Source organism: Lontra canadensis, unplaced genomic scaffold (assembly GCF_010015895.1).
Source record: "Lontra canadensis isolate GAN:19392208 unplaced genomic scaffold, GSC_riverotter_1.0 scaffold64, whole genome shotgun sequence".
NCBI classification, from domain to species: domain Eukaryota; kingdom Metazoa; phylum Chordata; class Mammalia; order Carnivora; family Mustelidae; genus Lontra; species Lontra canadensis.
In genome coordinates, this window is record NW_022631058.1 from 11,339,546 (window position 1) to 11,351,905 (window position 12,360).

The following is a 12,360-nucleotide window of genomic DNA, read 5'->3' on the forward strand; positions in this document are numbered from 1 at the left end:
CCATTTATTGAAGAGACTGTCTTTTTTCCACTGTATATTTTTTACTGTTTTGTCGAAGATTAATTGACCATAGAGTTGAGGGTCCATATCTGGACTCTGTACTCTGTTCCACTGGTCTATGTGTCTGTTTTTATGCCAGTACCATGCTGCCTTGGTGATCACGGCTTTGTAGTAAGGCTTGAAATCAGGTAACGTGATGCCCCCAGTTTTATTTTTGTTTTTCAACATTTCCTTAGTGATTCAGGGTCTCTTCTGATTCCATACAAATTTTAGGATTATTTGCTCCAGCTCTTTGAAAAATACTGATGGAATTTTGATCGGAATGGCATTAAAAGTATAGATTGTTCTAGGCAGTATAGACATTTTAACAGTGTTTATTCTTCTGATCCAAGAGCATGGAATGGTCTTCCATCTTTTTGTGTCTTCCTCAATTTCTTTCATGAGTGTTCTGTATTTCCTCGAGTACAGTTCCTTTACCTCTTTGGTTAGGTTTATTCCCAGGTATCTTATGGTTCTTGGTGCTATAGTAAATGGAATTGATTCTCTAATTTCCCTTTCTGTATTTTCATTGTTAGGGTATAAGAAAGCCACTGATTTCTGTACATTGACTTTGTATCCTGCCACGTTACTGAATTGCTGTATGAGTTCTAGTAGTTTGGGGGTGGAGTCTTTTGGGTTTTCCATATAAAGAATCATGTCATCTGCGAAGAGAGAGAGTTTGACTTCTTCATTGCCAATTTGGATACCTTTTATTTCTCTTTGTTGTCTGATTGCTGTTGCTAGGACTTCTAATACTATGTTGAACAAGAGTGGTGAGAGTGGGCATCCTTGTCGTATTCCTGATCTCAACAGGAAGGCTGCAAGCTTTTTCCCACTGAGGATGATATTTGCTGTGGGTCTTTCATAGATTTTATGAAGTTCAGGAATGTTCCCTCTATCCCTATACTTTGAAGCATTTTAATCAGGAATGGATGCTGGATTTTGTCCAATGCTTTTTCTGCATCAATTGAGAGGACCATGTGGTTCTTCTCTCTTCTCTTATTGATTTGTTCTATCACACTGATTGATTTGCGAATGTGGAACCATCCTTGTAGCCCAGGGATGACTCCCACCTGGTCATGGTGGATAATCTTTTTAATGTGCTGTTGGATCCTGTTTGCTAGGATCTTGTTTAGAATCTTAGCATCCATATTCATCAGTGATATTGGTCTGAAATACTCCTTTCTGGTAGGGTCTTTGCCTGGTTTGGGGATCAGGGTAATGCTGGCTTCATAGAAAGAGTCTGGAAGTTTTCATTCTGCTTCAATATTTTGAAACAGCTTCAGGAGAATAGGTGTTATTTCTTCTTTGAAAGTTTGGTAGAATTCCCCAGGGAATCCATCAGGTCCTGGGCTCTTGTTTTTTGGGAGGTTTTTGATCACTGCTTCAATCTCATCACTAGATATCGGTCTATTCATGTTGTCAATTTCTTCCTGGTTCAATTTTGGGAGTTTATAGTTTTCCAGGAATGCATCCATTTCATCTAGGTTGCTTAACTTATTGGCATACAACTGTTGATAATAACTTCTGATGATTGTTTCTACTTCCTTGGTGTTCATTGTGATCTCTCCCTTTTCATCCATAATTTTATGAATTTGGACTTTCTCTCTTTTCTTTTGGATTAGCATGGCCAATGGTTTATCAATCTTATTGATTCTTTCAAAAAACCAGCTTCTAGTTTCATTGATACGTTCTACTGTATCTCTGGTTTCTACCTCATTGATCTCAGCTCTAATCTTGATTATTTCCCTTCTTATGTGTGGAGTTGATTTGTTGTTGATTCTCCAGTTCTTTAAGGTGTAGAGACAGCTGGTGTGTTCTGGATTTTTCAATTATTTTGAGGGAAGCTTGGATGGCTATGTATTTCCCCCTTAGGACCACTTTTCCTGTATCTCATAGGTTTTGGACCGAAGTGTCTTCATTCTCATTGGTTTCGATGAATTGTTTCAGTTCTTCTTTGATCTCCTGGTTGATCCAAGCATTCTTAAGCAAGGTGGCCTTTAGCTTCCAGGTGTTTGAGTTCCTTCAGAACTTTTCCTTGTGATTGAGCTCCAGTTTCAAAGCATTGTGATCTGAGAATATGCATGGAATAATCTCAGTCTTTTGGTATCAGTTGAGTCCTGATTTGTGACCCAGTACATGGTCTATTCTGGAGAAGGTTCCATGTGCACTTGAGAAGAATGAGTATTCTGTTGTTTTAGAGTGGAATGTTCTGTATATATCTATGAGGTCCATCTGGTCCAATGTGTCATTCAATGCTCTTGTTTCTTTATTGATTTCCTGCTTCGATGATCTATTTCTGAGAGAGGCGTGTTAAGATCTCCTACTATTAATGTATTCATATCAATATGACTCTTTATCTTGATTAATAGTTTTCTTATGTAATTGGCTGCTCCCATATTGGGGGCTTAGATATTTACAGTTGTTAGATCATCTTGGTGGATAGTCCCTTTAAGAATTATGTAGTGTCCTTCTGTATCTCTGACTACAGTCTTTAGTTTAAAATCTAATTTGTCTGATATGAGAATCGCTACCCCGGCCTTCTTTTGAGGCCCATTGGTATGAAAGATGCTTCTCCATCCCTTCACTTTCAGTCTGGGTGTATCTTTAGGTTCAAAATGGGTCTCTTGTAGACAACATATGGATGGGTCCTGTCGTTTTATCCAATCTGCAACCCTGTGTCGTTTTATGGGCGCTTTTAGGCCATTCACATTGAGAGTGATTATTGATAGATACATTTTTATTGACATCGTGTTACCTTTGAAGTCTTTCTTCCTGTAGATTGTCTCTATATTTCTGTTCAATGCTATTATTAAGATTTTTCCTCTTTTATAGTACCCCCCCTTATTATTTCCTGCAGTGTCGGCTTGGTGGTTGCATAATCTTTTAAGCCTTGCCGGTCTTGGAAACTCTTTATCTCTCCATCCATTTTGAATGTCAGTCTTGCTGGATAAAGTATTCTTGGCTGCATGTTCTTCTCATTTAGTGCCCTGAATATATCTTGCCAGCCCTTTCTGGCTTGCCAGGTCTCTCTGGACAGGTCTGACGTTATTCTGATGGGCTTTCCTCTGTAAGTAAAGAGCCTCTTTGTCCTAGCGGCTTTCAAGAGATTATATCTACAATTATGAATCCTCAATTTGACTATCAGGTGCCTTGATGTTTTTCTGGAATCCATAATCTTGGGTGGAGACTGTTGAGCCTCTAGTACATGAACGCTGGTTCCATTTGCGAGATTGGGAAAATTTCCATGAAGAACTTGTTCCACTATGTCTTCTAGACTTCTTTCTTTCTCGTCCCCTTCAGGGATTCCAATAATTCTGATGTTGGAATGTTTCATGGCATCATTTATTTCCCTGATTCTGTTTTCGTGGCTTCTAAGCTGTTTGTTCCAGGCTTCCTCCTGATCCTTTCTCTCTATTTGTTTGTCCTCCAGATCACTAATTCTATCTTCTGTCTCAGTTACCCTAGCTGCCCACTGGCGTCTTCTGCCCCTGTAGAGATCCAGACGTGTATAATTCTGGTCTCAGACTGATTTCATGGGTGATCAGAATTCTTTGGTAGGTAATCAGCTCACTTTAGGGTACAGGTTGAAAAGGCGCCTCCTCCTACTTCCCTGCCATCTCGTCTCCCGGGAATATATATTTAAAATTGTTAGATCTTCCTGTTGGATACATCCTTTAAGTATAATAAAATGTCCTTCCTCATCTCTTATTATAGTCTTTGGTTTAAAATCTAATTTGAGTGATATAAGGATTGCCACCCCAGCTTTCTTTTGATGGCCATTAGCATAAGTGGTTTTCCAGCCCTTCACTTTGAATCTGTTGGTGTCTTTGGGTCTAAAATGAGTCTCCTGTAGACAGCATATTGATGGGTCTTGTTTTTTTATCCATTCTGGCACCCTGTGTCTTTTGATTGGGGCATTTAGCCCATTTACCCTCAGGGTAACTATTGAAAGATATGAATTTAGTGCCATTGTATTGCCTGTAAGGTGACTTATTGTATATTGTCTCTGCTCCTTTCTCATCTCTTACTTTTAGGCTCTCTCTTTGCTTAGAGGACCCGTTTCAGTATTTCCTGTAGAGCTGGTTTGGTCTTTGCAAATTATTTTAGTTTTTGTTTGCCCTGGGAGCTTTTTATTTTTCCACCTATTTTCAGTTACAGCCTAGCTGGATATAATATTCTTGGCTGCATATTTTTCTCATTTAGTGTTCTGAATACATAAGGCCAGTCCCTTCTGGCCTGCCAGGTCTCTGTGGATAAGTCTGTTGCCAGTCTAATATTTCTACCTTTGTAGGTTACAGACCTCTTGTCCTGAGCTGCTTTTGGGATTTTCTCTTTGTCTCTGAGACTTGTAAGTTTTACTATTAGATGATGGGGTGTTGACCTATTGTTATTGATTTTGAGGATTCCTGGATTTTGATGCCTGATTCCCTCTCCAAATTAGGGAAGTTCTTAGCTATAATTTGCTCCAGTATACCTTCTGCCACTCTCTTCTTCTTCTGGGATCCCAATTATTCTAATATTGTTTCATCTTATGATATCACTTATCTCTTGAATTCTCCCCAAATATCCAGTAGTTGCTTATCTCTCTTTTTCTCAGACTCTTTATTCTCCATCATCTGATCTTCTTTATTACTGATTCTCTCTTCTGCCTCATTTATCCTAGCAGTTAGAGCCTCCATTTTTTTATTGCACCCCATTAATAGCCCTTTTGATTTCAACTTGGTTAGATTTTAGTTCTTTTATTTCTCCAGAAAGGGATTCTCTAGCATCTTCTATGCTTTTTTCAAACCCAGCTAGTAACTTTATAACTGTCATTCTGAACTCTAGTTCTGACATCTTACTAATGTCTGTATTGATTAGGTCCCTGGCAGTCAGTACTGCCTCTTCTTTGTTTGTTTGTTTGTTTGTTTGTTTTTGAGGTGAGTTCTTCCATTTTGTCATTTTGTCCAGAGACAAATAAATGAATGGGAGAACAAAATGCTAAAAGGGTAACAATGATACCAGAAAAATATACACTAAACAAATCAGAAGAGATCTGAAATTGGGGGGAAAAGAGAGAGGAAAAAAAGGAAAGAAAGAAGGAAAAGAAGAATATGATCAGGCTGGTGAATAGAACAGAGCCACACCCTAGATTTTGGGTGTATTTTGGTGTTAGAAGAAATTGTATCCCAAAATTTTAAAGAAAGAAAAACATATATGTATATATTTATATAATTGTATATATATATGCATATGTGTATACACACACACACACACACAAATAAGGTTAAATGCAATGAAGGGATAGAAGATGATGGCAAAAGCGAAAATTTAAAAAGACTTTAAAAGACAAATTTATAAGATGTTGGTTGAAAAAAGAAAGAAGAAAAATTCAAAAAAAAAGAGAGAAAAAGAAAAAATAAAGAAAATTTAAAAAAAAATTAGCTCTGAAAGATTAAAGAATCATGGGGAAAAGGCCATGAATTCTATGTTCTCTATTCCCCTAGCTCTGAAGTTTTGTAGTTCTCATTGATCGGAAAACTTGGTGTTGGTTGGATGTTCTTGCTGATCTTCTGGGGGATGGGCCCGCTGCAGTGATTCTCAAATGTCTTTGCCTGAGGTGGAATTGAACCACCCTTGCCAGGGGACCAGGCTAAGCAATCTGGTTAGATTTGCTCTCAGTAGCTTTTGTTCCCTGAATGCTTTCCATATAGCTCTGGAGGACAAGAATGAAAATGGTGACCTCCCAATCTCCAGCCCTATAGGAGCCACGAGCTTGGGCCCCACTCCTCAGTGCGCCCTCAGAGAAAAGTAGTCAATCACTCCTGTCTCTCTGGTCTCTGGCTGCACTCTGTGCTCACCCAGCCCATGACAAGCATTTCTACCTCTGGCGTGTGGCCCCATTTGGAGTCTCCAAACCCAGCAGATTCCTGCACTGCTCCTCCTGGGGGAAGAAGGAGGGGGGATCTCTCCAGATCTGCCATTTGTGGGGTCCCTGATTGAAGAGTAATGGCCTGACTGTGCTGCAGATCCTGGTTTATGACAACCCTGAGCTGAGAGCCCCCTCCTCAGCTCTGTCTCTACAGCTGGCTTCCCTGCTCTGATACCTGGGAGCTCTGCCACACTCAGGCACCCGTGGTCTATGACCCCAAGAGTCCCGAGATCACACTGTCCCAACAAGGGGTCCACCTGCCCTGCTTAGTCACTGGAACGATGTCCCTCAGTGGAGCAGACTTCTTGAAGTTCTGATTTTGTGCTCTGCTCCTCTCTCACTTGCCAGGAGCCGGCTGACAGAGGATCCCTGCCTCTGTGGTCCATCTTCCTATATATCCCCTCAGATTCACTTCTCCACATTCCTACCTTCCAGAAAGTTGTTGCTTTTCTGTTCATAGAATAGCTGCTATTCTTTTCTTTGTTCTCCAATTGAGTTGGTAGGTGTTCAGAATGGTTTGATAACTATCTAGCTGAATTCCTGGGACCAAACAAAATTTAGGTCTCCTACTCCTCTGCCATCTTGCTCCTCCCCTCCTCTCCCACTTTATTATTATTATTTTTTTATTTACTGGAGAAAGAGACAAAGAGAGAGAGGGAGAAATATTGAGGGGAGAGACGGAGTGGGAGGAAGAGAGAGAATCCCAAGAAGACTCCCTGCTAAGTATGGAGGTGGGTAATGGGGCTCTGTCCCAGGACCCTGAGTTCATGACCTGGGTAGAAACCAAGAGTTGGATGCTTAACCAACGGAGCCATTCAGTCATCCCATAATCTCTTCCACTTTATACAAACCAACAGTCAAGATAGTTGCTTTCATTCACTGTCTTCAATTCCTCTCTGTTTAGAGGAATTCAGTTCCTACTGTTTAGAAACTAATCCAATCACACTTTTTGTCTACAGTGTTCCACCCAACAAAAGCTTCTGTCAAGGTTACCAATGACCCACAGATCTGCTGGCTGGTTTCCTTCTTCATCTGACCTGACCTACTGGTTCCCTCCTTTTTGAAAGATCTTCTTCACACTTTCTCTTAATTCTTCTCTGAACAGACCACCCACTCTCCTGTCCTGACTCTTCAACCATCTTCCTAACCATTAATTGTTGCAATGCCAAGGATTGCAACTCAGAGCTTTTCCTTTCCATATTTATACTCCATATTTATACTCCATATTTCCAGGTGGTGTCATCTGGTTTCATAGCATCAACTATCATACATATACTGACTGCTCAAATTTCTCTCTCCAGTCCAGATACCTTCCCTGAACTCCAGGTTTGTCTTCCTAAATATGAACCTCATTTCTCCACTTGGATGAATGACAGGTATCTTAAATTTAATATAATCTCTTACCTGATTACTGCAATCACAAAACTGATTTCTCTGCTTTTCTTCTTGACTTCTATCACCTGCCCAGCCCATTCTCAATACAGGAACCAAAGTGATCTTGTTAAAACCAAAGTCCAATCATGTTACTTTCTGCTTGAATGCTTCCAATGGCTTCCCATTTACTCACAATAAAAGCCAAATCCTTACAATAAATGGTACTAACTTTGGATTTATATCTATTGTATATAATCCTTTAAATAGAAATATCCTACATAATTATTTTAATATGTAGGGCAAAATCTACATGGACTTCTAATATCTTTTTCTTTCTTTCTTTCTTTCTTTCTTTCTTTTTTTTTTTTTTGGACTTCCTATTTTCTTTTGCTTCTCTTGAATACTGTTTAAGACAAAATAACATTATAAAAATAAATGAAAGGCACTACTATATATGAAATATTAATGAAGTTTTAGCTAGGTTTTATTATATTAGAATTAAACATTCCTCCAGGGACCCAAGTGTATGTAGATTTCAGTAGCTTGCAAAATGGACTAAATTTTGAAATCTACTGTTCATCTATAAATGAGCATGAACAATCTTCCCAAAAGATAATTCTTCATTCTAGCCATCAAAGATGTACTACATTATTACACTTACTTTGTGATTGAAGAGTAAGTTTATAGGAGACAATTCCAACTCGACTAATGGTAAGGGAACTAGACAAACAAGTGCTTTCTTTCACTTCTTCTATTCCAAAAGGGTCTATCACTTCCGCAATAACAGAGGACAAAAATCCTTCAGAAGTGTTATGATGTAATATCTTTCTTATGTAAGCTGTTCCAGTTTTCCTAAAAACCAAACCAGCAAACATCAAGCCATCTGGATAAAACAGTGGTTCAAATGAACAAGTTTGTGAACACATGATTTATAAATACACTACAAACAGCTAACAAATGAATACTTGGTTAACATTTGTTCAACCTCAGTAGCCAGCTATAGCAACTGGATACAGTTTCTCACCCATCAAATTAGCAGATATTTTTAAATGACAGGGTTCAGGAGCAGCAAGGATTGAGTGGAGATAGGCACTCATCCACCACTAATGGACTATAAACTGATACAAGCTTCCCAGAAAGCAAATTGACTGCATGCATTAAGAGCTCTAGCATTATATTTTTTCCCCCTCTGAATCCATAAGTCTACTGCTTAAGACAATAACTTAAAGTGTAGAAAAAAAAAGCTTTCCACACAGAGATGTTCACCAAGGAATTATGATAAAAATTAGAAATAAGAAACAACAATGATAGGAAAATTAAGTAAATGATAATACATGATCCACTTAGAACAAATGCAACTATTAAAATTGCATTTAGAAAGTGTTTTTAATTATATAAGTAAAGCAGTCATGTTATAATGTCTAAATGAAAGAAGCAAGGTGAAAAATATTAATTAGAAAATAAAAAATGCATATTTAAGAGATTAATTGGTAATTTATCAAATGTTACCAGTTGTCACTTCTTAATGTTTATCCTCATGTTTACCTTTATTTTAAAAAGGTTATTTATTTATTTATTTATTTATTTGACAGAGAGAACAGATAGGCAGAGCAGCAGGCAAAGGGCAAAGGACAAACAGACTCTGTGCTGAGTATGGTGCCCAGCATGGGCATGGATCCCAGGACCCTGAGATCATGACCTGAGCCAAATCAAGAGTCAGTTGCTTAACCCACTGAGCCACCCAGGTACACCCATGTTTATCTGACTTCTAAAAAATTTGTACAGTGAGTAAGTATAAGGAGAAAAATCCATTTTTTTAAAATGTAAAAAAAGAGTAATAAATAGACACAGAGCTTACACCCTTCACAAAAATTAGCTCAAAGTGGATCATAGACTTAAATATAAAATGCAAAACTATAAAGCTCATATAAGATTAACATAGGAGAAAACCTACATGACCTTGGTCATGTGGATGACTTTTTAGATATGACACAGAAGGCATGATCCATGAAAGAAAAAACTTGATAAGCCATACCTTATTGAAGTTAAAAACTTCTGCTCTGTGAAAAACACTTCCAATAAAATTAGAAGACAAACCACATATTGGGGCATGGGGGCATGGATATTTGCAAAAAACACATTTGATAAAGGACTGTTACCCAAAATAACCTGTAAAGCAGGAAAAAAAGCCTTTTTTTCCCCTCTACTTCCCTAGATTCTGCACCTGGGGCCCTGAAAATTAAACTGACAAGAGACAGATTACAAGAGGAAAACAAATAGAGTTTATTAACCTGTGTGTCATCTTTCCACAGGAGAGAAATGTCAGTGAGGAGGAACTCAAGGGGATGGTTAGAACCTGGGGTTTACAAAGCATTTTTAACAAAGAACAGTAAGTTTGTAGAGAAGTGACAAGACAAAGGAAAAGAGGTTTAAAGTGCCAGACTGTAGAGAAGTTAATGTACAAGGAAACTAATGAAAGAGAAGTCTTGCTTAATAAGATTTGTTATGTAGATGCTGCTCGGGTTTGTGAACTGATACTCTCTGGAGATTAGGGATCATCTTGCCTTTCTTGGGAGGGCAGAGACTTTTTTCTTTCTCTTATTTTTCTTTCTTTCTTTCTTTCTTTCTTTCTTTCTTTCTTTCTTTCTTTCTTTCTATTTTTTTAAAAGATTTGTTTACTTTAGAGAGAGAAAGAGAGAGCTTGAGCATGAACAGGGGGAGGAGCAGAGAGAAAGGGTGGGAGAGAATCTCAAGCAGACTCCCAATGAGGGCAGAACTAGAGGCGTGGCTCCATCTTAGGACCCTGAGATTGTGACCTGAGCTGAAACCAAGAGTCCTGGGACATTTAATTGACTGAGCCACCCAAACATGCCTCTTTTTCTTTCTTTCTTTTTTTAAAAAAAGAATTTATTTATTCATTCATTCATTCATTCATTCATTCGTTTATTTGAGAGAATGTGTGTGTGTGTGTGTGTGTGTGTGTGTGCGCGCGCACGTGCTCGCGTGCGCACATGCTTAATTGCTTCACTGTTGTTTTTCCTTCAAGTTTTTTCTCAGATGAGAATTCGGGCAAATGATAAATATCTATGTTCTTAGTTAGAAGACCAGAGGAAAAGTAACAGCTCTGTCATTTATCAGTTGTGTGATATCTAGAAATCCCATCCCTGCGAATCACAGGGTCCTTACACGTGTTTTATGAAGGTGTTACTTCGGTTTCAAGTCAGAGGCTTTTTTCCCTTGTGTCTGCTTCTTTTCAACTGCCTTCAGCTGAAAATAATCTGTAGGCCAAGCTGGAATATTTTGGGATGGCATATTCTGATCCCTTACAATACAAAACACTCTTAAAACTCAGTAGTAAGAAAACAAACAACCCAATTAAAAACTGGCAAAAGATCTGAACAGACACTTCAGATGGTATGGAGATGGCAGATGAAAAGCACATGAAAAGATGCTCTGTGTCATAGGTCATCAGGAAATGCAAATTAAAACAATCACAAGATGCCACTACACACCCACAGAATAGCAAAACTTGGGGCACCTAACTGGCTCAGTCAGTAGAGCACTGACTCTTAATCACAGGGTTGTGACTTCCAGCCCCACGTTAGGTGTGGATCCTACTTAAAATGTAAAAAAGTAAATAAATATAGAACGGCAAAAATACAAAATGCTGATAACATCAAATGTATGCAAGGATGTGGAGCAACAGGAACGCTCATTCATTGCCGGTGGGAATGCCAAACAGTACAGCCACTTTGCAAGATAGTTCGGCAGTTTCTTATAAAGCTAAAAATGTTCTGGGACCCAGCAATCACATTTCTTGGTATTGATCCAAATGAGTTGAAAACAAGCTCACACAAAAATCTAAAGAAGGGGGCACCCGTGTGGCTCAGTGGGTTAAGCCTCTGCCTTAGGCTCAGGTCGTGATCTCAGGGTCCTGGGATCAAGCCCCACATTGGGCTCTCTGCTCAGCAGGGAGTCTGCTTCCCCCTCTGCCTGCCTCTCTTCCTCCTTGTGATCTCTCTGTCAAATAAATAAATAAATAATCTTTAAAAAAATCTAAAGAAGGATGTTTATAAGAGCCTTTATTCATAATTGCCAAAAACTTGGAAGCAACTAAGCTGTCCTTCAGTAAGTGAATAGATAAATAATTGTATTCATTCAGACAATGGTATGTCAGTGTAGTTTCATGGATAGTAACAAGTGTACCACCATAATGCAGGGCACTGATAGTGGCAAAGGGGGCTGTGTGGGTGTGGAGGGTGAGTCTATGAGAACTGTACTTTCTGCTCAGTTTTGCTCTGGACCTAAAACTTCTCCAAAGAGTAAAGTGTACTAAACACACACACACACACACACACACACACACACACACACACACACACCTTAACCTCTTTGCCTCTGAAGTCAATGACCAATGGCCAGGTAGCTACCTTAACTACTGAAGCTGTCTCCCCGCTTCGCTATTGGAGTCTCTTGTATTCGAGTATTTGGTAATTGCACTCTACCATTCCAGGAGAGGTAAGAAATCCAATTTTAAAGGAGGAGGGAAGGGGACTTGGAAGGATAGGCTTAAAATTAGAGGAGTCAGTGAGTTCTTGAGGCAGAGAGGAATATCTGGGGAAAATATTGCAAAAGGACAGATAGACAACTACCATCAAACTTAACTACCTACACGTGCTAAGCTCCCATTCGAAGACTGATGCCATCCTGCGCCCCGCCCCCTTCCCACCCAGTGGCCTACCGTCGGTGGCCTTTCCACCACCCCATCTCACTATGCACCATCCTGTTTATTAAACACAATGGATTTTTTCTTGCTCTATGCATTTACACTTGCAATTCCTTTCACCTGGAAAGCTTTTCCCTTAGTTCTTTGCTCTCTGTTCTCAGCTCTTTGCTGATCCTTCTCAATCCCTTTGGTCACCACATTTACTTTCTTCTTAGCATGTATGAGATCTAAAAATATTTTGTTTTTTGTTACCTATTTGTCATCTGCCCCTGGTCATTAGAATGTCTTCTCCATTTGAGCAAGGACC

At 39.1% G+C, this 12,360-nt stretch overlaps 1 protein-coding gene across 4 annotated transcripts in view; it reads right to left on the reverse strand.

Annotated features, from left to right (window-relative positions):
* The window catches only part of CATSPERB (cation channel sperm associated auxiliary subunit beta), a 116,972-nt gene that overhangs the window by 31,475 nt on the left and 73,137 nt on the right, over positions 1 to 12,360 (reverse strand). For all 4 annotated transcript variants that reach the window (XR_004385141.1, XM_032878646.1, XM_032878647.1 and 1 more), the window contains one exon: positions 7,989 to 8,179. Coding sequence is in view for 3 of the 4 variants with exons in the window: in XM_032878646.1 (XP_032734537.1) it covers positions 7,989 to 8,179 (191 nt within the window). In the remaining variant the exon portion in view is untranslated. The remainder of the gene's footprint in view (positions 1 to 7,988; positions 8,180 to 12,360) is intronic.